Raw genomic sequence first — 24,957 nt, 5'->3', positions numbered from 1 at the left:
AAACCTGCGGAGAAAAAGCTGCCGCCTCCCTTCCCCAGTGAAGCTCCGCACACACGGAGGTGAAACGAACCCCCGGCTCAGCTCGGTTTGGCTCAGCTCCGGCACCGAAGAGGCGCGCCGCGGCCTGCTCAGCCCGGGAGACCAGCCCAGGATCCCCCCTACAGCCGATACCACCGAGCGGAGCCGCCCCGCCGCTTCCGGTCCGCCATTTCCCGCCCCCATCAACCACCACTCCCTGCGGCCCAGCCGTCCACGTGACGGCACTGCCGGCGGAGCGACGGCGGCCTCAGCCAATGGTGGCGCGCCGTCCCCCGCGTGGGCGGTCCGGGCCGTGCCCAGCCGCGCGACCGCGGCGAAGTTTTCTCAGGGTGGGCCGGGAAGCGCGGCCGGGCCGCGGTGGGGCTGGGAAGGCGGCGCCGTCATGGAGGAGGCCGAGCCGAGCGAGCGCAGCCCCTTGCTGAGCAGCGGGGAGCGCGGGCGGGCAGCGAGCAGCGCTTTCCACGGGCGGCGGTTGGCCTGTGCTGCCGTGCTGCTGGCTGAGCTGCTGGAGCGAGTGGCCTTCTACGGCATCACCTCCAACTTGGTTCTCTTCCTCAACGGGCCTCCCTACGGCTGGGAGGGTGCCCAGGCTAGCCAGGCCCTGCTGCTCTTCATGGGCATCACCTACCTGGTGTCACCTTTCGGTGGCTGGTTGGCTGATGCCCTCCTGGGCAAGTTTGGCACCATCCTGCTCAGCATGGCTCTCTACCTGCTGGGTATGCTGGCCTTCCCCGTCATCGCGGCACCGCACACCCGCCAGGGCCTCTGCGGGGACATCCCCTTGTTCCCTGTAGAGAACTGCTCCTCTCCAGCAGCCAATGCCACCATGGCACCTTGCTCCCAGGTGGGAGCCACCCGCTACTGTGCCACCGCTACCTTCGTCGGACTGGTCCTCGTGGGGCTGGGCGTCGGGTCGGTCAAGGCTAACATCACCCCTTTTGGGGCAGACCAGGTCAAGTATCATTTGGCAGCTGCCAAATCGTTTGTCGGTGCCGATCTGAACCAGGGGATGGCTGTCAGTCATGTGGAGGGGCTTGCTTTGGTGGGATGGACAGTGCACCTACTGATTCACATCTCTGTAGGTGTTAAGTCTCAGAGGAAATCAGATCATCCAGCTTTGTTCCCTGTGTAATGCAAGCTGTTACGTTTTACTCTGTTTGATATAATTTTGGTGTCTGTGGTGTCTGATCTCTTACGACCTTTGGTTTCCTGGTAGCCCTGCCTTAGGTGTGGTACCTGATTTGGCTAAACCATCACCATCTTGAGGAGTTGGGCTGAATACTTAATGGCCACTAAGTGGATTGTTAAGTATCCTCCATTGTGGAGTTTGTACCCATTTAATTTGACCTCATCAGGTAAAATACCTGCTATACATTTTAGCTTTGACAAAGGCAGCATGGGCCTTCTAGGGCAATAGTCAGAGGCCTTTACCATCCTGTGATAAATGAAGGATAGAGAACAAGTAGTTTTTTATGCTTTAGGTATTCTCTGTGTACTGCACTGTGCCCTTGAGTGATATTTTTGTGCAGGCTAATGTTGTGCCAGATGACGAGTGGGAAGGTGCTCTCAACGTGGTAAACATATTACCTGGGCTGTTCTCATACGGACATGTCCTGTCAAATGACCTTACTCTGATCCAGTTCAGTGATGTCATCCATTGGATCATCATTGCAGAACCAAGTGGCTTTACAGAAAATATTTGAGAGACAGCTTATAGTTCAGTATCAACTAGAATGCACTGTTGCATGTATTTTTTTACAATCTTACGCTAAGGTAGTATGCTGACTGTGGATATTGAATTGGAGTATAATTTCAGCTTTACAAATTGAAAATTTCAAATGCTTAGATACTGAGCAGCTTTTGTAACCAAACTGTTCTTGATGACAAAACAAGGAAAATGCCTCTGATCCAGTTGCATGTCTGTTTACTAGTCCATTGAGTTCTGGTTAGTGCAGGTATCAAAAATGCCATTAAATTCTTTGTGAGAGGTAGGATCTACCACAATATCTTTGCCAAATATACCTCTGTTCTCTGCTGTGCAGTTTACATTTGTCATTCTTTGTCATTTCATATATTATGAATTCTGGAGTTCTGGGTGAAAGGCAGTATATAACTGTAAAACATTATTATATCCCAGGATTGTGTGTCCCCAGTGTATCGGTTCTGTTTAAGCCAGTATGAGCCCATCAAGTGAAATAGCTTTAATGTGACTTTATCTTGCAAGGTGTTTTTCAAAACTGACTGCTTATCCCCAGAACACTTTATGAACATTACATGTAAGAGATAAATAATGGCAGGAACAGAGCAAAAGAAGAACCATTGTCAATGGAATTGTAGCTGTTGTAGCTGGATTTTTTTAAAGGCTTTCCCCCAGGATTTCACGGAAAGCAGTTTTTGGCTAGGTTTGCAGATAATTCACAGTGATTTATGTAGGGTGAAGCAAAAGAAATACTCCTTTCTGGCTCATAATAACCAGTAGAGGTCTGCTGAGGACTGAATTTTTCCTCTTCTCTCTTTTTCTGACTTATCTATTGTTAAATATATTACAGCATACCACTTACCTTGTTGTGCAGTTTTTGTCCCTCTTGGGTGCCTTCTCCCTGCATAGGAACGTAGCAAACTGCTGGGTAGATGGATACGTATTGCTGAGAATAAAGTCTGTCTCATGGAGTCACATTCTTGGGAGGCCAGAATACTATGCAAACATGTTTTGGCTGGACGCATGCTGATAAGATTTGTCCTCTTTCCCTTAAATATCAAACAAAGGAAAATACGAATTGTATATCATGTACTCTAGCTGACATGAACCGCCTATCAGATATTGTTAATTACATTTCATTGTAGATCTCTTAAAAATTACCATGTAAATTTTTCAGTTTTAATGGATGATCTATAATGTGTGTGGAGAACCCAAATACAATGAGGATTTTTTTTATTTAGAAGAAAAGAACCACTTTGTGGAAAATTGGAAATTCCAAAATTTATTTTCCTCTGAGGTTAAGAAGATGTTGTTTCTTAATTTCTGTTAAATGGATGCTTTTAAAAGGGCTGTTACAAGTAACTAGGTAGACTTAGTACAGAGTAACATATGCCAGTCAGTTTAGCAAAAAAAACCCAGTTACTGCAAACTAGGTATAGACCAGCTTTATTTAACTGGGTTTATAAATAAGGGCCGTTTTTCTAGAAGTTGCAGATTGATCCGTTGTACAGGTCTAAATCTGAACTGGTGGTTCCCAGAATAGTGTTTATAAATCATGTGATCTGTGTAACCTGGCACTTTCCAGTTCCTCTTTTAAGAGTGAGTGTTTTACAGTCGCTTCCTGTTCTATGTAGCAGTTTGTGACTTTCTGTAGTTAGGAAACAATATGACTATCCCTCATTATTGTGAAAGCTGGTTTAACTTCAACATGGAAGCCAACGTTAGTAGTAGACTACTGATGTAGTGTCAGCTGTAATCATTGTTCTAATTATAGGTTAATCTGTTTTGGGGTTACGGTGGTTAGAGATGGTAGTTTTAACCCACAGTGTATCTTCTTTCTGAATTGCCATCATAGTCATTAAAACTATCAGTCTGTAACCTGCCAAAAATCTTCTAGCTTTGCTAAAACTATTGTTGTTACAGTAGCATTGCCAGAGGCAGGACGCTATTGGAAATTGCTGGTGTAAAGATGGCTTTAGAGTGATTTTTCAACCTTTTATTTTTTTATTTATTTATAGAACTTAGATTTTCCAGCCTTTGGGGAAGGATGAGGGACCATATATAAAGAATTGAAGGTCACTAACTGCAAATTACTTTTTTTTGTTGTCCTTGTTGAACTTCTTAGGAGACTGGATGTCTAAGACTCTGCAGATAACAGTTTGAAAACTGAAGTTGTGGCATTCACGTGGGCAGTACTAATTTGTTTCTGTTTCCGACAGAAACAGAATAGATATGACACTAGTGAGAGGAAGCAGACTTGAAGGGTGGATTGGCCAAATTTTAGTACAAAAATTTGAAATTATGTAGCAACTAAGTACTACTGTGTAGCTCTGTTACTGAGCTCTCTCCAGATGCTCTAAAAGAATAACTGGTGTCTGTAGTGATGGATTAGAAGGTCAGAATTCTGTAAGAAAAATTAGACTATGGAAAACTGCTGTCATTGCTCTTTCTTTTGTAGGCTAAGGACAAGGGCAAGCTTCTACGTTTTCATCCTTGCTCAGTTCACATAGTTGGCTGGGATAAGTTTGGTGGGTTTTGTTACATTTGTCACTTGTGACTGTCAGTCGATTGCAGGAACAAACTAAAACTAGTAATGTCGGTAACTTCTAAATAATCTTTCCTTTTATGTGAGTTAAAGCAGGAGGTCATAGCTTTGGATCTGTCATGATGTGAGGAGGGAGAGGGGGAAGATTATGACATACTGAAACTGTGAAATGTTGCGGTTTAGAAAATACTTGAGATCATTAGCAGATGATGTCAGAAATCAGACGTCACAAGGGAATGGTAGGCACCAGATGGGCACTAGCTGCAGCAAAAATAAGAAATCCTGTGGATAGCCATTTCTTTGAAACTAGCCTAACTGTAGAGAGCTAGGAAATTATTTTGTGACAAATCAAAGCATCTAAATGCAGAAACTATGGAGAAGCAATGATGCTTGTATAGATTCCTGGCTCTTTACATAAAAGTCAGGAGAATCTGTCTAATAGAATCTTAATATTTGAGCTGTGTAGTATTTTTTTATTTCAAGCTGTACAAACTGCTTTGGTTAGTACTTGGATCAGCTCCCAAGAAAGGTGTTGGTGTTGAAAAATCCAGGGGAGGGATAATTCAGCAAGCGATCATCTTTCTTTTAAGTTGGAATGAGGTCTAAGTATTAACCTTAAGGACAGCTGAGCTGTGGAAGTTGCTGTCTGTCAGATATTTTTAATGACTTTGCATCAGGTGTTGTAACTAAAGATCTAGTTACTCTTTCTCTCTTTGTTTTAGTTGCGTTTAAACTTTTGATCTGATTGTGAGATGTTAACCTTATATCCTAAATGAGTTTGGAGTATTGCAGTGTAGAGTTACACAGCTGATGTGTCCTCTGCTGGAAGTGGCTGTGAATAACGTAATGATTACACAGTTCCCATAACTAAGTGTTCCAGGCATTCAGGATCCTTTATCATTAAAACTGTGGCCGTAATTACATGTCAGCTGACCGTAATCAGTCTGATATAAGTGTTTCGTATTAGAAATTTTTATTTTGAGCGCTATTCATTTGCTTTTGAAATCCAGTGCTGTGTAGGTCCCAGTTATAAAACTCAGGATGTCACTGCTTTCTTTCTGCATTTGGATTAACTGTTTGTAAAGTATAGTTATCAGATTTATCAAGAAAAACACCTTTTGGACTAAAGAAAAATCAAGCGTTAGGTTAGATTTTCTTTTGCAAAAGTTATGTTAGATGTCTTGAAAGTAGCAAGATTATTTCGTTTCCTCTTTAGAGCCCTACCTGAAAGCAGCAGCACTGACATGTGGCCAGTGACCGACAAAGCAGCTGTGGTCAGAATGCTTAGAGTTGCTCATTTCCTTAATTTCTTTGTTGGTGGGGGTTTTTTTTGGTGTGGGTTTTTTGTTGGGGGGTGGGGGTAGTTTGTTTTTTGTTGTGTTTTTTTTAATTAAAATTTTTCAGAGTACATACGGTTTAAAAGAGGAATATTTAGGGCAATTGGGATGCTCCTTGTACAGTGCAGGAGGCCATTCTGTATTTTTATTGAAGTAGAAGCACTACTGGATTGTTCCTTAGTGTTTATGGAGAATGATATGCTATCCCATTTAGTAGGGAAAAAAGGTGTGAAAGGTTTGAAGAATGCAGAACAGTGAACTGGAGGCTCAGTACTGGATATTATGCAGTGGGAGTTGATCTAAATAAGTGACAGCTGTCCAACACTGGTGTATTCTGTGGAAAATGTCTGAATCTGAGCTCATTTGCAAAACAATGTGTTACCTAGAGCAAATAAATTGTGTGTATTAGATACTTGCTAATGTTCATTCGAGTCAGGGCATCTTTAAAACAGTTTTACTACAGCAATTTTGCTCAGTCATAGGAAGCCTTGCACTCTAGCCATGGCATTTTGCTGATACTGTTGCATTTACTTCATGTAAGGAGTTTGAGTAAAACATGGTAAACCTAACGTGACATTTTTCATATCTTTAGGCACTACTACTGTTTTTTCAGCTGTTTTGTTGTGATGGGGACAAAATCTTTTAAATGTACTTATTTTAACTTTCAGTGCAGGGATATGGAACCCTTAGCCCACAGGACAGATTCGATCCAGGACCCACGCCATACTTGTGCCACTTATGTGCATCATTTTCCTGCTGCAGTTGCTGATAGAATGTTAAGAATATAATGAAGTTGGTGGTGCTGGTACCACAAGGAGAGTGCTGCTATTTGAACACAGATGAAATTGAGCAGAGGGAGGGATAGACTTTTCTTTCTGCTTGGGTGATTGAGAATAATGGAAGCGTAAGGGAGGGAAGGAGAATTTCCTGCAGTTTTGTGAAAAATACTTGTCCTTGATAAAATTAAAATAAAATAAACATGGTTTTCTTGGTCCCTTATTAAAATGTAGCATCTACTTATGAATAGAATAAACCAATCTATTTTGTACAATCATACAGCTCAAGTAATAGCCAGCAGCAGGAAACTTTGAGTAGCCTGCTGTAAATGTAATATAGCTAATACTTTGGGCAGCCGATATGATGTTTAAAAGGAACTACAAGGATTGCCGTTTAATTCTACCATGTTTTCTGGTTGTAGAAAGATATTTTCGTAGTTCTTCCACTTTGACAAGGTATTCCACCAGCTAGTTTTGTGTGATTTTTTTTATTAAGTTATTAATGTTCATCAATAAAATGTTGTAGTGGTATTTCAGACGTGGCTGTGATTTTCAGACTGTGATTTTTAGTGTGTATATATACTTTCAAAAGTTTCAAAAAGGATACTGGAGATGGGGAAGGAAGTTTCAGGGAAGGGCCACAGCCATGGTCAGTAGTTTCCATGCAAGGAATCATGAAATAGTCTACAACTTCCTATCTTTGAAAAGGCAGCTAGAAGGAAGATGTGACAGTGGTGGTTTGTGGAAATAATGGTCAGGGGGAGGGAGGCAGAAGTGGCCCAGCAATGGGATAAAGCTCAGCTGTCTTCTGTTGTTCCCTGGAACTAGGTAAAATGAGTGAGGCTTGTACAGGGCAGGTTCAAAACAGACAAACGGAGGTGGTTCTTCCCACTGTGTAATTAGCTGGGGAGCTCTTTGCCATGGGATATTATGGATTCTTAAACCTGACCTGGGTTCAGAGGTAGGCTGGACAAGTTCATGGAGAGGAGATCTGCTGCATTTATTAAGTAGATAGAAGCCATCCTTCGTTCAGGAAGTTTCTCAGGAGCTAATGGTTGGAGACTGGGATAATACTTGACAGAAGCATAATGCTGTACTTGCCTTGTTCTTCCCTTTATCGAAGTTTGCTTTCATCTCCCAGCTTTTCTTTGCATAGGTGTGAGCAAGGTCATTTGTAAGAGGAAGAAGGGAAGTCATCTTCCTTGCAGAAAGTGTAAGAGAACTGAGACTTTATGACGAAGAAATGGAAACCTCATAAAATAGCTTGCCAACTCTTTACATCAGTTGGAACACTGTGTTTATGATGTAATTGTTTGCTAATATCCTGCTGACATTTGGGGTTTGGAATACACTACTGCAGTGTTTTGATACACTACTGCAGGTGATGACTGTTAAATTAGGAACTGAGTACTAAGTTGAAACAAGAAATTCTCCCTTTCCAGGGTTTAGGCTCTGAGATTGTATTTGACAGGCTAACAGACCTACCTGAATGCCTAACAATGCTATTAACTATACATAGGAATAGATGCCTTAATGTTTATTTTGTTAGGCTTGGTTAAATGATACAACTGGGTTTGTGCAGCACTGACGAAATTGTAAATCAGAACCAACAATGTTAAAAACATATTTCAAGACATAGTTTGCTTTTCAAATTGCAACCTAAACACAGATCTTTTGAAGATCAGGCAAATAAGGAAGAGAAACTCGCAATTAGAAATCAAAAACAACTGGCAAGACTGGCACATGGCACTGACTTGCTAGTGACTGTTAACAGCCTCTCAGTCATAAAACAAATGTGTCAAATGTGGTATTATGGATTCTTCTACAGACCAGGTGACCTTTTTAATGTATTTCAAATTTTAACTTGCATAATTTCTCTTACATCACATGTTATAAGTGATACTAAGTTCCTGTGACTTAATTACAAAACATGGGGTGGCTTATAGTAGGCCACAGAATAAAGAGTGATGGTGAAAACTATAGAGGATAATTCTGTAAACCAGGGATATCTTTATTTTCACTGGAGAGACACTGAGAGCTTTAAGCAGAAAAATAGCAGTATGAACAGTGCTGACTTAATAAAGGGATAAATGTTCACTGGGACCTTGTGACACCTCAGGCAACCCAAATTTAATTTTTTTTTTAAAGGTCAGAATGGCAAGTCTTCAATTTATGCTCTAATGAGAGGCATTAGGACTGTGTTAAAATTTAAATTTGTGCTTTAATTACCAGGTAGTTGTTTGAGGTTTAGAAAATGGAATATGGTTAAGTGTTCTCTGTATACAGTTATAAGAAGCAATTGTTGGATACTACTAATACATTAATTTTTAGGTAGCTTAACTTTTTTTAATTAAAAAAATAGTTTTTCAACTTCTGTGTGGACTATGAGACACTAATCTGAGTGAGCTTTGTCTAGAGAAATGACCGAATGAGAGACAGTGCAGTAGAAATAATAACAGCCTCTATGGGGAAGCTATGTAGTTTAGTATTGTATGTCTTTTTTTATCCCTATGCTGAACTTCTAGAAGGTCACTGATATAATGGGGTAGCTCAGTAAGGTGTCATTTCATCAAATACCATGCTAAGTCCAAAACACTGACATCATTTCAGTATGACTCTAAATTAAACCTAAACTCTTCAGTGCATTGAACTTGATTGAATTCTAATAAACAGGCTTCATTTTCTTCAGAAATTGAATGACTTGTTTTTAATCTTTTCCAGGTCAAAGATCGGGGTCCAGAAGCCACAAGAAGATTTTTTAATTGGTTTTATTGGAGTATTAATTTGGGAGCTATTCTCTCTCTGGGAGGCATTGCATACATTCAACAGAATGTGAGCTTTGTTATTGGATATAGTATCCCAACAGTTTGCATTGGGATTTCATTCATGGTTTTCTTATGTGGTCAGAGTTTCTTCATCACAAAACCGCCTGATGGTAGTGCCTTCACAGACATGTTTAAAATTCTCGCATATTCTTGTTGCTCAAGGAAGAGACATGTGGAACGTTCAGCTAATAGGTTTGTAATGAGCTCTTTTGTATGGTCTGAATTCAGTTAATCAGCCTAAGAGTTGGAACTTGTTAGTTCATACTAGCTGGCCATAAATCACACTAGAGAATACACTAGAATATGGAGTTTTGCTTTGAGTACTGGGACTGGAAAATTTGAGTCCTGGAGATATTTTCTGGGAGTTCTGGGATGAGAGAGGCACATCTTGAGATCACTGGATGTCCATGCTGCAAGATCAAGTCTGCTGTTTGCAGTTGAACACTATGTCTGGCCACTTCAGAGTTTCTAAGAAGTGTAACGTAACCTAAGTATGCTAGTTTTAAGCATTAGTTAACTTTCTTCTCTGCATAGATATGTTTATGGGATGCCTTCTGATTTGAAAAACACTATCATCTGCATTTCATGTTTTAAGTGGCTTGATGGGCAGCCAAAAGGTATACTGGCTTTTTGCTTTCCAAGTGGTTACTCCACTCTCAAGAGATATGCTCATGGAATACTGGTGGCTGAATTCAGTCGCTGATGATAAGAGATGTTGGGTGCCTCCTCTGCAATGGTTTTTCACATATTCAGATTGCAAAACAATTCAATGAATTAGAATAATCTATGTTTTGTAACACTGTTTCTTAAGTTCTGCATATTGCAGTGCCAGTTATTTATGCATGGTAGGGGGGAGGATGGGAAATAAGAACATCTTTATAATGGAAGTTTTCAGCTTGTGCCTTCACCTGCTGCTGATCCAATTCTGGCCTAGTTGTTTTGCTGTTAAGAGTAACTTATTTTGGAAATGGATGAGCTTTTTATAATGAAAAGAAGTGCTGCAAGATTGCCAGTTAAGTCCGTTTTTGTTGTTGTTTAACTAAATGTTTCAAATCCTTTTCAAAAGCGAAGTCCAGGGAGTACTTCAGCAACCTCGCAAGCAAAGCCTTTTTGAGATGGCCAAGCTGTCTCATGGGGGCCCATTCAGAGAAGATAAAGTAGAAGATGTGAAAGCTCTCGTAAAGATTATCCCTGTCTTCTTGGCTTTAATACCTTACTGGACAGTGTATTTTCAAGTGAGTAGTTCCACTTGATTTATTTTACATGTCTAAAAAAACCATAATTTCTAATGTAAGGACCCTAACTTCCTCTTGTCCCAACTACATTTGAAAGGTCTCAAGGCACTAGCTTCAAGTTGCAGTTCTGAGGCTGTGTTATAAATCTAACTCCTCTCTGAATATTACCCTCCAGAGCAGTTACCTGAAGGAAACACACAAAAGCTTTTTAGGGGGAAGTGTTCTATAAGGTTTACTTACAGTTACCATTCAGTAGCTTTTATTCTAGAGAAGGTGAATATTGAAGAGGATTTTTCAGAACTCTGGTATTGACTGGCTTGTTTAATACCCATGTGTTCAATAATGTTATCTACTTTTCTTTCTCACACCTCAGGTTAAAAATCACTTAAATAATACTATGATAGCAAAAAATAGTACTGCATGATGGTAGCTTCTTCTGAATTTGTTTATTTGCTAGATAAAATTGTTGTGGAAAGCTGTATTAGCTTGCCAGTATGGCAAAGTATCTAATTTCATATTTTTCTGGAGGTTCTTTCATAAATATGAAACTTATCCTGAAGTTGAGACATGAAAAATGTCTACTAAGAATACTTTCAAATAATATTTTGATGTAATAATAAAAAGAAAATAAAATCATTAAATGGATAGTTAAAACTAACAGTTGTACAAATTAATATATCTTAAATATTGCACTGTGTTTCGTCTTGCAGTTGATTCGGATAGGTCAAGGTAAGTGGTCTAGATTCCATTTTAATTCATTCCTTTCTGGTTCTTCTATCTTAGTGAGATGAATTAGGAAAGCAAATATGTTTGGGGGAAAAAATGCAGAAATTGTTTTTGAAGTCACATGAATCATTCTTTGTACTTTTAGTAAAATTAAATGCAGGGGTTGGAACATTGCAAGCTTTTTTAACCATAATTCTTTTTGTTTTGCTATATTAGCACTTTGATATAATACTTAATTATTAAAAATGTAAAAGTATCTTGCTCTCGGTACTCCTTGTCCAAGTAATCTCAACTCATCTTTCCTAATGCTAGATGCAGACAACATATGTATTGCAAAGTCTCCATCTGAAAATTCCTGAAATATCAAATGACACCAACTCTATTCATACGGTAAGTAGGGCAAAACAAGTGAAAAGTATGTTTTCTTTACTTGAGATGCAAAATAGGTAAGTATTGTACAAAAATTCCAGAAAGTTAAGGTAGTGGCTGAAGGGAGTCAATGGCCACAGGCATTAGACATTTAGAAGCATGACACATAATACAGAGATTCTGGCATATCTCCTAGTATATGGAGTTCACACCATCCTGTTTTGAATGTCTTCAGGTTATTTTCACTGCTTTAATTAAGAGTGTCTTTATCCTTCAGTGGACAAAGTATGATCTTTAAAGAAAACTTATAAATCTATATGCCATAAGTTTTTTAAAGTTGTAAGTAGTACAGAAGCATTCCTACAAACTCAGTAGGAATACCCATACTTAACTGAAACATTAGTATTTGCAAATTTGGAATCTGAGATACGTTTGTAACTTCATACTGCTTAATCAGTATTCACTTTACCTTGAATCAGTTTAGCGTATTGAAGGAAGTTGTTCAATCAATATTTTTCAAGAAACGCTGGCATCATGTAATTGCAGAAAAGGTACTGAGAAATAAAACCAAAAAGTATTAGTACAGGTCTAGCTTTTCCTTAAGCTCTTCTAGGAACCTCTGCCCAATACTAATAAAGACATGTTTCTTCTTGATGAGAGAAGAGTGAAATATGTGTATGCCCTTTTAATTTGCAGGCTCCTGATAGAGCAGAAAACGGAAAAGCATACATTTAAAAAAAAAAAAAACAACAGCCAAGTGAGTGATTGTATGAAATACGGTAGTGCCAGCAGCATTTGGTATTTCTCTTCTTTCTTACCAAATTCAGCAATGACAAAAAATTCCTAAATCCTTGACTAATTACACAAATCAGACTTTGTACATTAACTGTTACACAAGTTAATGCTGGTGTGATATTTGAAGCAAACAAAAAGGTGAATTGGAGAAGGAGGGAAATTGACAGTTTTACAGTTTTGCTAAATATTTCAAAATATGCAAGAATTTTACTAGCTCAGCAGAATTCACTGTGCGTTTTTCAAAGTAGGTGAAAATTGCTAAGCAATGTATGTATCAAACTGCTGAATATTTTCATACAGCCAAAGCAGCTTATTATTCCATTTTCAAATTCATGATCTTGAAATGCCTGGGAAATGTTAAGGAGAGGTTAGGATCAATTCAGTTTTACCATCATCATCATGACTTCTCAGGGTTGGCAAATTATGAACCAGAAAGCATTTGCCTGGGTTCTTTGGAGAACTGCAATGACAACTGCAATTGTCGTGGTTTAGCCCCAGCTGGCAACTAAGCACCACGCAGCCGCTCGCTCACTCCCCCTCCCGCAGTGGGACGGGGAAGAGAACTGGGGAAAAAAAAAACTTGTGGGTTGAGATAAACACGGTTTAATAGAACAGAAAGAAAGAGGGGAACAACAATGATAATACCAACAAAGGAATGTACAAGAACAAGTGATGCCCAATACAACAATTGCTCACCACCCCGTGATCGACAGCCCGTCCCTGAGCAGCGATTTCCGCCCCCCGGCCAACTCCAGTTTATGTACTGGGCATGACGTCGTATGGTAGGGAGTATCTCTTTGGCCAGTCTGGGTCAGCTGTCCCAGCTGTGTCCCCTCCCAGCTCCTCGTGCACCCCCAGCCTGCTCGCTGGCAGGCCAGCACAAGAAGCTGGACTGTCCTTGACTGCTCAGCAACAACCCAAAACATCAGCACATTATCAACAGTTTCTCATCCCAAATCCAAAACACAGTCTCACACTAGCTTCTGTGAAGAAAACCAGCTCTATCCTGGCTGAAACTAGGAAAGCAATGCAGAGCAAGAAAGCAGTAGTATTTTTAATGGCTGTTGTTACAACATGTCTGCATGCAGAGAGTGCTAAAAATGTGCCACGTACATACGCTAATGATAGTTGGAGATTTTGACAAAGCCAAATATGGGCACAGCTTGGTGACAGTGAACAACTTGGTGCTCTTGGTGCAAACTCCTGTGAGAGTGTAAACTCCTGCTTTCATTATGAAGAACTAAGGGTTCACGTTTCATCATCATCTCAGCCATACTAGAGTGATCACAACCAATCAGTGAAATAAGGTTCTCATGCAATGAGAGGTGCATGCCCACACTGTGTTAGAGGCTGAGGACTTGGGTTTTTGAGATACGTGCAGTGGTTAAGATTTGTAGCCTTGAGGGAATCTGATTCTCTTCATCTCTTACTGTGGCCATAGATGTAGATTGTCATAGGCCCCTTGATCATCCTGGATAATCTCTAGAAAGATATTAATCTATTCTAACCTTGAGTTTCCACACACAGAAACAGTTTAGTATCAAAAACTGAATCTGCATCAGAAACACATATATCAAGCAGTGCTTGTATTTTGGATCAAAGAGCCGGTGTGATGTACAGTATCACACTTTTCTAAATGCAGTTTTAAAAAATATCCTCAAACCAGAACATTTATATAAATCTTCATGTACTGTCTTGGTTTGTTAGCTCAGAACAGATGCTAAATGTTATTAAACTTGTCCCATTCATACAGGTGGGAATCTTGTTGTCAATTACTGAATCTTGCAAATGAGAAAGCATACTCTCTGTTTATTTGACAAGTGTAATTTAATTTTAATTGAATTTTGTATTATATTTGTAAAACTCTGTTTCTACTGTTGTGTGGCATATTTCTGAAAGTTATAAGCCTAATAATAGAAGAACTACAGAACCTGGCTATTAAATGTTTCTCATGACTGAAGTACAAAAAAAGTTTAATTGTGCCAGATTAGAGTATGTCACTGGAAGCAAAATAGTAGGGACTATTTAATTGCATTAAATCACTTTCTGACTCGTGTGCCATTAATACTGACTTTGAGTGCTTTTTAAAAATGTATCTTGGGGTGTATTTAAATAATCTGCACAATTTTGTTTACTAGATTTGAGTGGCACAATCAATCATTCCTCAGTCAGGTATTATATGACTAAAAAAATCTTAACAGCAGAAAAGCTCCCAAAGGATAGTGATTTTTCCATTAAACATATTCCAGCATGTATGCGGGAACACTCAGATGTTGCGATAATGCTAAAGGCCATCTCATCTTTCAAAAGGTATTCAAATAGTTTTAATTAGTTAACTTTTGTTTTAACAAAAACTAATTCAGAGTAAGGATCTAAAAGATGACCGCTCTGAAACTTAGAAGTCTTGTAAAAATTCCTTTGCAAAACATCTTTGCTGAGTTTTACATTTTGTTTTCTTAGAGTGCTTTCTTCATCTGCCCAGTAATTTCTTATTCCTCATTTTCCTTGAAACTATGTGCAGTATTACTCTTTTGTGAAAAGAACCTTTTTGCTCTGAACAGTTGATGTTGTTCAGTCCCACGAGAAAGCTCCTATGTGCTGCCCTCCATCCCCTCCAAAAAAACCCAAAACCCAACCTCAGCACAGCTGGAGATGCATCTTGAAAGTGAGAATATGCAAAACTGTTGGAGTTACTATGGTGAGGAATCACTTGTGCTTCTGAGCTAACATAATTATGAACTGTCAAATTAAATGAAAACCTGAATAGCTGAGTGTTTTCCTCAGCTTTTACACACTCTTATATTTCTTTTCACAGTGTCTATTAGTGCACTGTCGTTTATTTTGGATCTTGGTGTTTCATGAAAAATATTTTTTCCTTTGTAAAGTAATAGTAAAAATCAACCTTTAAGTATGAAATTGATAACTTAAGTCATCTATCCTTTCAGTTTCCAGCAGCCTGGTTGACTATGTTTGATGCAGTGCTTATTCTGATTCTAATACCCTTAAAAGATAAATTGGTGGACCCCATTTTAAAGAGGAATGGCTTGCTCCCATCCTCACTGAAGAGGATTGCAGTTGGAATGTTCTTTGTAATGTGTTCTGCATTTGCTGCAGGTAAGAAATCAACTTTGAGATCTACTTACATGGTTATTTATTCAGCAAGTTGCAACAGCATTTTTAAAAAAACCTTCGTGAGTTTCTAATTCATGATTATTCAGCAGTCTTTTTCATGGGATATCTAGAATGCAACTGCATGGATGCATTTCCCACCATGAAAGATTTTATCCAAAGTAAACTCTTTTGAACATTTGCAATGAAATTGGACCACTTTTCCTGCCTGAAGTAGACTTCGAGTATACCTTTTAAAATCAGCTTGACAGTTAAGGTTTTCACCTACAGTGTTACTTTCTAATATGCTTGGTAAAGGACACCTATTTGTTTTCTGACCATATTTTCTCAGCAAATGCCTTAGGTTCATGATCAGTGTTTGGGTTGCCTGAATAAAGCTTCCAGCATTTGGATATAAGGCTGTTAGGCCTCCTGAAATAAAGATTATGGTATTGTGGATGTCCATGTTGTCTGATTTATTAACATTTTTTCTTGAAGGTGAGAATTCATTTACCCTGAAAAACAAATTGGTTAAGAAGTATGTTCTTTCATATAGTCTGTCTTCCAAGTATTAAAAAAAGTGAAATTTTACCTAAAATCCCTTCCCTTTATCTGAAATAATATAGTTAGGTTATGGATGAACAAGAGTTTCATCCCACTTCGGGTTTTTTTTTCCCCTACCTTAATGTTCCCTAATGTTTGGGAATTACTGTACTGTAAAATAGCTTAGCTATAGCATGAAAGGAAAAAGATAGCAACCCTGTTTAAACCATAAATCAGCTGCTTTTGAGATGATTTAAAGTTGTTAAGCACTGCTGATGTGGAACTGAACATCTCTGAGCAATGCTTCACAGAACCTATAGCCTTCACTTAGTATCACTGTAATGAACATATTGATAAAGCATTATAGCATTAAATAAATTAATTTCAGCACTTGTAATCTCCTATATTTTAGAGAGAGGGACACTTTATACAGCTATTAAAATTTTTCTCAATGAGAGAGGTAATTGCCTTATTAGGCCAAGGTCACTTTGTATGTGGGCAAGTAAAGTTCTTAAAGCAAAGTCATTTAAACTTAAAATAGGAATTCTCTTATTCCATGTTACTTAGGACACCGCTACCAGCAAAAGAAGATGATGTGAAACAGTTAAATGTCAGCTCTTTAAAAAGAATCTGCTGGCTCACATAGATGTGGAAAAAAAGCATACCAAGCTATGATAGCTGAGCTGAGGAATGATTTCATATAGCAGAATTCTTAAAAATTCAAATGCCTTCTTGTTTTCTATTCACTTACAAATGTAATGCATGATTTTGCTGGTTTGATCCTCCCCTAACCCTCCCACAGTAGAAACTGAGAAGGTGAATTCTTTGTGTGGTCATCTGCAGTCTGGTTGGAAAGTTTAACCTTTTGGAGAAACTTAACATCCACTCATCATAACATGAATTTAAGAGATTCAGTTGAGACAAATTTGGGGCATAGGAAACTCCATTTATTTTGGGAGGCGGAAACTTCTGTTGGTTTATGTGTTTCATAAAATTTTTAGTTTCTCATTAAATTATATTTATTGAAGCTCTGTTTTAATATTCTTAAAATACAACATTACTTCCAACCATTTCTGCCTTAGAGAGAGATACTGATTTAAATCTTAAACGTATAAAGATGTTAAGATATTAACTTGCAATCTTGGAAGTATCTTCAATGATCTGTTTGTGCCGTATTTCCACTTTCACTTACTTATCTAACTGGCATTAGTTCTGGACGCTATTTAGGCTGCCTATTAGATTGTTTAGATTATTTTAAATATCTTATAAACTGTGCAAATACAACTGATTAGATTTAATGAACATCTGCTGTGCTTCATGCATTTTATCATAAATTCTGAGCAGCAGTATTTAAGGTTATTGAACTGGAAAATCTACTTTATTTATAGAGTTTAAACAATTATAGAAAACTTAAGATTCTTTTAACTACTAAAACTGTAAGATTAAACTTGAAGCTTGTTTATCAAAGTCTAAGAAATAATCAATAGATTTTAGATTCTGAATTACTCAGCTTTGAAAAAAAAAATTACAGCAAAGTTTGGTATATTGTAGTTACACTCCTGCATGGCTAAATGCCTCCTAAATCTCCTTACGTTGTGAAGAGTATCAAACAGTTAAGGATCACTAGATGTTTTGAGGTACAGTAATTTTGTGCTGAATGTGTATGAATGAAATTATGTCCGAGTTCTTAGCTGACTACTTTGTTTACCTTTTAAGTTCTACCTTAAAATGTTTGTCAGCTATATTAAACCCAAAACCTCAAGAAACACAGCTTTATTTTATCAACTCCTCATAGTTCAGAGGGCACTGAGGTGACTGAAGAGCTAAAAAACATACTTAAAAGTAAGATGGGTAAGTGGTCACCTAAAAAGAGTGAGGAAGATAGAGAAAATGTGGTGGCCTGGCACTGAGTTACTAAGTTTAGAACAGTCTTTACCTCAAAACCAGATGTTATTAAGGAAAAAACTCTATTTTGGGGCCTCAACGTAGCATTTAAATTAACTTGAGTAATTCTAACCTGTTTTCCCTCTAAACATGGGTTATACAAATACAACTTTCCATTAGACTGACGACAAGAAGGATGTTGAGATGCTTGAGCGTGTCCAGAGAAGGGCAACGAAGCTGGTGAGGGGTCTGGAGCACAAGTCTTATGAGGAGCAGCTGAGGGAACTGGGGGTGTTCAGTCTGAAGAAGAGGAGGCTGAGGGGAGACCTTATCGCTCTCTACAACTACCTGAAAGGGGGTTGTGGCGATGAGGGTGTTGGTCTCTTCTCCCAAGTAACCAGTGATAGGACAAGAGGAAATGGCCTCAAGTTGTGCCAGGGGAGGTTTAGATTGGATATTAGGAAAAATTTCTTTACCGAGACAGTGGTCAAGCATTGGCACAGGCTGCCAGGAAGGTGGTGGAGTCACCATCACTGGAAGTGTTCAAAAAACGTGTGGACATGGCGCTTCAGGACATGGTTTAGGGGGCATGGTGGTGTTGGGTTGATGGTTGGACTTGATGATCTTGAAGGTCTTTTCCAACCTTAATGATTCTGTGATTCTTTTCAACGTACTTTGTAAGTCATTTGTTAATTTGTGCTCCCTCAGTCTGGTTTTCAGAGTTGTGGCTCTGCCTACAGTGATGAAATACAAGGTTATCCTTAAGCATATGATTTCTAGAACTTCTTGTTTAGTTATGGCTTCACCTACAGACTATAAATAGGGACTACAGGGAGCTTTCCTCATGCTTTCTTCCCAGCTTAGGTCTCTTTCTTAGGACTACTAAGAAACTGCACGTCACGGCATGAGGTGGTTTTGGCAAAGATTAGTCATTTCCCTTGGAACACTGTCACTTAGCAGAGAGATGGTGATTTGATTGGCCCCCTCGAGGTTTGTATGTCACAGATTTGGGAAGAAGTAGGAGAACAGATACTATATTGTGCATTAGAAATTGCTTGTGCTTGTTTGCATGAAAAGTGCTGTCAGCTTCAGCCAACATCACTAATTCTATGGCAGAACTACTGTATGTCTTGAAATAAAAATAGCAATAGTCTGAAATGCTGTATGTTAGGAAATAAGGAAATACATATTCCTGTTTATAAATTGTAATTGCAATGCAGGACTGAATCCTAATTTAATTTTTAATATGAAGAAAACAGTGTTTGCATCTTAGGTCAATCTTTTTTTCCCCCATCTCCGTGTAGGAATTCTGGAAAGCAACAGACTGAAAATTGTAAAGGTTAAAACAATTAATCAGACAATTGGAAATGTTACATACCATGCTGCAGATTTGCCAATATGGTGGCAGATTCCTCAATATGTGCTGATTGGATTCAGTGAAATATTTGCAAGTATAGCAGGTAAGAGTCTTTGTGTGTTTTAGATCTGATTTCGTATCTTATCATAAATGATGGATTCTTTGAAAATAAATATTTACTTCTCAAATCATTATGAATAAGCTCTAATGTTCCCAAATACAATATGATACAATATAACTTGATATAAGTGGCAAAGCACACAATTGTCTTTCACATTTGAAAATTTGCTATATAAGAACATGATTTCAAGACTGAATTTCAAGCACAGCAACATTTAAAATATTTGCGTGTCTTCCAGTTAGCATTGGATATTTGCAAACCTTAATGGAAAACAATACACTTTCAATATTGTATTTTAAAGAATAGTTTTAATGTAATATTGTTTCCTCTGAATCTTCCTTTGTGTTGCAAATACAATTTGTGCTCTGTAATTTTTTTCTAAACTAGTTCTTTGGTGAATATTAATAATGAAGTTGCTTGGTTTTATACTGTTTTATCTGGCTTCATTTATAGATCAGTTTTTCTATAGTTGTTTTAGTACTTCAGTGTGATGCTAGGTAAACTGAAACATTGTTCAAATCTTGCCTTTCTTGAACAAATGCAAGAGATCTTAAACTTCTTAATGCTTTTCTGTGTGATGTAGTGGACAGCTGTGTGATCATGTTGATTTTTAAGCTGAAAGTGAAGTTGGAGGAGAGGGTGAATAGGACTATCAAATTTTATTTTCTGGTCTGTTTCATATACCTGCAGGGCTTATTAGCAGGAGGAAAGCACAGGTGATGTATCTGTTGTCACTGTGGTATGCCTAACACTGGTTTGCTATGATTAAACAAGTGAAATGCTATTGTGAATCTCTTAGCACAGTGTTTACATATCCAGTGCTTGGGAGCAATGCTTAGTTACCAGTAACAGAAACGTTTCATAATTGTAGAAGTAGATATTCTGATGCTACTTAGATAGAATTGCAGGGCTACCTGATGTAACATATTGGAACTCCTCCAAGTGACTTGATTTAAAAATCATTTAGTATTTGCTTAACTATGGTTACTTATTAATGTGTTGAAATACTGTTTCAGAATACTGAACGTTGAAGATCATCCACTCAAACTGGCATTACATATAGCTCTTTTTCTTCAATTCCTTATGACAGAATTTCCTAGTTTCATTTCCCCTGTAGGAGGTTACTTTCATTCCTCACACTGGGCAAGCACAGTGGGTTAAAATGAGATTCTCTAATTCTGTAAGATCTTGCTGGCAGTAGCCCCAGCTGTCACACGGTCCATTTGTTCCCCTCTTAGTGGAACAGAGAACTTCTACTCCATCGGGTTTCTGGTTACATGTATTCTACTGTTATCACAGTTAGGAAATAAAACAAGGTGGTTGGATTGCTTGGCAAGTAGAACAACATGTGGGGTTTGATTTTTTTTTTTTTTTTTTCTTTTTTTCTTTCCTTCTGTCTGCTCACTTGTTCTAAGCTTTTCTTCCAGCTGTCTTGCCTTGGATTTTATGTGACTGGAAGAATTAGACATATACATCACATATTAAACTCTATCTTAGTTATTTAGCATGTTGGAGGAATTCTTTTTAGATATGGCTTTGTCTTGTGTGTATTTGTAGTTTTGTGATGTGCATTCAAATGCATCGCTAGTGTACTCTTTCTTTCCTGGTGGATGGTAGGTTGATGCTTCATGCCAGGTGGTTGTTGGGAGTATCCTCCAACAGTTAAGTCTATGCATGCACCTGGAAACCGGCACCTAGCACAAAGTCTTGTGACAGTAAACACAAGATTTGGACATAAGGTCCTACTGGATTGCACCCACTGAAATCCTAGTTCATCACTTTTTGTACTGCAGCAGTCAGTATTGTAGATGCGCTGCTAAGTGTCGGATGGCTGAAGGTCTGAGGTCATTGTCTGATACCTGATAAGTGTCCCATTCCTGGCTCCTCCCGTGGTTTTCACCCTGCTCACCCCCTCCCCAGTGATGTATAGGCAAGTCCTTGAATTAATTTGCTTCAATCAACAACTAGTAAGGCATGGGGAAGTTTGTTATCTTTAAAGCACACTAAAACCCAGGATGCTAAACACTTTAAATTCTTAAATGAAAAGTATGCTTTAGCAGTGCAATCAATATTTATCCTTTGCTAGAGGATGTATCTGCATAGTCACTGCTGTCCTGTATTACAGTACCTTTCATTATGTGTGAACAGTAGCCATCCCAAATCCTAACACATAAAACCTGAAGATGGAAGTCTTGCTTAATTGAGTTACTTATTAAAACTAAGGCTGTATTTAGCATTTTTGTCGAAAGAGTAAAATGAGTGAGTTACCTTTAGTTACAACTTTAGGCATTGTGCCAATTAAATCTGAACTCAGGTAAACAGACAGCTTACCAGAAATGCACATGTTTCTGCAAAAATAAATTAATGTCTTCCCTCTTACACATTCTTGTTTCTGTGTCAGGCACTTACTAGTTTATAGGTGTTCACAAGGAGAAAATAACAAACCTATCTGCAGCTTGTGAAAAGGGCAAGGACTTGATGCATTCTGTTTGCTGAACTCCAGACTGATGGGTTGGTTTTTTCAACTGCTTTAGTGGACTTCTTTGTGAGCAGTAAGGTCTTTAGGGCTTACACTATTCTTATGTGAATACCTTGCTGTTCTGCACTTGCTAGGTCCGTACCAACAGCTTTATAACTTCAAAAACTGTTGGTCAATGTTAGGAAAAATGCAAATGCTTCTCTTTCTTTGAAACAGAAATTCCATGCAGATCTTAACTGCTTTGTGTATTACACTTTGATTTGATTTGTTTTGCAAAGCTTTTTTTCCTTCCTTCTGATTGTTATCTAAACTGAATTCTTAGTATCTTTAAGGTCTTTCAAGAAATAGAGTATACTTTACCAGTTTGATATTAAAAGTTGATAAAGGCATCTGTAGTGCTATGAAATTCAGATTTAAAATAAGCAAAATGTTAATGGTTACAAAACTATGGTGATTTGGAAATGTTATTGTGAATTAAAAGGGACTAAATGTCATAAGAGCAGAAACATACATTTCTTTTTTTGTTTATGGTAAAACTAAGCATCATCGTATTAAGCCACATTAGTTACACTTGAGGTACCTTTAAAAAGATGACACACATTGCATTAATCTTTTGTATTATTCTGTCAATCCGCTTAAAGCACCCTTATTTAACTGGGAATCATAATCTCACATGACAACACCAACTCGAGGGTTTAATTTCAAAACTGCTTGTTTGAGGTACCATGAAATCGTTATCAATGGTTGCCAGCAGGCAAAAATATCTCTGAAGGGAAAGAAAAGATTTTATATTCTTTATGCCAGATTAAATACTAGGGTTGCTGGAAACATTATTCAAGTTTAGAAACGTGCCTTATTTTGTTGCAAAAAATGCATATATAGTGTTATACCCATTTTGTTTTTTCATTTTGAGTCTTAAGATCTTTTTCCAGCAGTAACACTTGCATCCAGTACATTTGTAAAATGAACGAGAAAAGAAATGGGCCAGATCCTTTCATGTGATATACTTGAGCTTAACTCGTACAGAATGTACAAAAGCCTGGTGACTAAAATGTGACTGATAACTCTGGAGACTTGTGGCAGCTATGATAACAAGAGGTTAAAAAACAAGCTACTGTATCCCAAGAGTAGTTTACTTTTTTCTTTAAGTGCGATTGGTTAGATAAATACTCCTTGAAAAATCTGAATTGTTATATTAGTGGCAAAGCCTAGAAAAAAAAATTGAGTTTTTAGTTCTCAAAATAAATATAATGCCCAACCCCGCTTGCAGATGTCTCTCCACCTCTGTAGCGATTCTCTCATTATGGTTTGAATTTACAGGAATCCACAAAGCCAATTGCACAAAGAATGTTTCAGTTCCCTTCTAGAATCACAGACAGGTTGCTGTTGGCCCATTCTGATGTGCTTTGCAAAGGAAAAGATCAGCTGTGTGTTGGGTATCAGAGATTTCTCAGGTGGCAGTGCAGAATGCTGTTAGATCAGTGAGAACATATAGTCCTGTTTCTCTTACAAGAACAAAGTTGCTCCCTCACAACGGCAAATTGACCTGTCTGGCTTGAAGTGTTAAGCCTTTTCTTGAAAAGAAATGCCAGTGTATTTCTAGTAAACTCTCTTGTCTGGAGTCGCAGAAGTCAAATACCAGTAATGGTGAAAATAAAGCATACTTTTATTATGCAACACATAAGATTTGTGCCATTTTCAGATCTATAATGCTGTCTTTGCCAAGACAAATGTCAGATGAGGTAGCATTAATTTTCAGTATGAAGCAGACTGTTTTGAAACAAGCATTTCGCTTGTCAGAGAAAAAGCTCAGCAAAGAATGTATTTGACTGTCTCTTGTGAATAATCCCATTTGATCTTTGACAGGAGTATTATTCTAAAAAGGAGACTTAATCATAGGCATTAGTCTTTGCAAGGTAGAGCCGAACCCAGTGTGTTCTGTTGGTACTAAAATTCAGTAGCACAGATTTTCAAAGTGACATCACTGGTATGTTTTCTTGGTTTTATTGGTTGAAAATTGAGTAAGAATAGCTTAAAGATTAAATCCCATTTCTACAAGTTTTAAAAAGAATAGACCACAAAGCAATGAGCTTGGAGAATTCTAGATCAAAATTAAATTAAATCTAATTACTGCCTTTCCAGCTACAATTAATTTCTCTGTCTGCACATTCAGAGATACAGACACTGAGTCTGTGAAAAATAAGTGTTCTTGGTGGTCAATGCAAGAGTGACCTTCAATTCCTGGTACTTTGTTCTCAGCAGGGAACGCCATGTGCTTTGTAAAAACTGCACAACAGACAGGTAATACAGAAAGAAGTGAAATGGGGAACATGGAACTTGCCAGGTTAGAGTTAGTGTAATGAATTTCTTTTAGGATAATTTTAGACAGAAAAATGAATATGCTGCCTCAGATTTCTTGGTTTTACACATGTAACATTAATAAGATCAAAGTGCGTGTCTCAAATGTTGTCCATTTAATGGGTTGATACATTGATGACCTTTAACAGGGTTCATAAAGCAATTAGAGGGAACTGAGAACTGATAGGGATTCACTACCTCAATTCCCTGTCTCCTGAAATCCAAGGCTAGTTTTAGGTCTTTAACATACCAGAAGTAGTATACATCTGTAACTCTAAACTGGAATGAACTACTACTGTTTCTTAGACCTTCCAATAGCAATTTTTTAAAATCTTTTCATACAGGTCTAGAATTTGCATATTCAGCTGCTCCCAAATCTATGCAGAGTGCTATTATGGGGCTGTTTTTTTTCTTTTCGGGGATTGGATCATTTGTTGGCTCTGGATTGTTGGCACTGGTGTCTGTTAAAGAAATTGGCTGGATGAGTAATCACACAGATTTTGGTAAGTTATTTTCAGCATATTCGTAGCCTATGAAGTAGAAGGCTTCCTTCAGAAGCAGTTAAGCATCAAGCATGTGGAACTGTTGAGTCTTAGCACAGTTGTTATTTTAAAAATATGAATTTTTCTACTGTTCTGTTAAAGACAAAGTTTCACCTGGCATTTAAGTATGAAATAATGTGACTATGCAAAATGGTACATTGTCCTCATGAAAGCGTGGGAAACATGCATGTAGTATTTTGCCTCTGTAAGGCCTGTCAA

The 24,957-nt window shown here is 38.2% G+C and overlaps 1 protein-coding gene across 1 annotated transcript in view; it reads left to right on the top strand.

Annotated features, from left to right (window-relative positions):
• Window positions 1-358: 358 nt before the first annotated feature.
• The window catches only part of SLC15A4 (solute carrier family 15 member 4), a 28,343-nt gene continuing 3,744 nt past the window's right edge, over window positions 359-24,957 (top strand). Inside the window, exons 1-7 of the mRNA XM_082007692.1 lie at window positions 359-991; window positions 9,118-9,417; window positions 10,298-10,456; window positions 11,495-11,572; window positions 15,292-15,460; window positions 19,186-19,341; window positions 24,541-24,699. Of these exons, the coding sequence (XP_081863818.1) occupies window positions 422-991; window positions 9,118-9,417; window positions 10,298-10,456; window positions 11,495-11,572; window positions 15,292-15,460; window positions 19,186-19,341; window positions 24,541-24,699 (1,591 nt within the window). The 5' untranslated portion in view covers window positions 359-421. The remainder of the gene's footprint in view (window positions 992-9,117; window positions 9,418-10,297; window positions 10,457-11,494; window positions 11,573-15,291; window positions 15,461-19,185; window positions 19,342-24,540; window positions 24,700-24,957) is intronic.

The sequence above is a fragment of the Phaethon aethereus genome, assembly GCF_964289735.1.
Source record: "Phaethon aethereus genome assembly, chromosome: 17".
NCBI classification, from domain to species: Eukaryota; Metazoa; Chordata; class Aves; order Phaethontiformes; family Phaethontidae; genus Phaethon; species Phaethon aethereus.
This window is presented reverse-complemented; position numbering and strand designations above follow the sequence as displayed.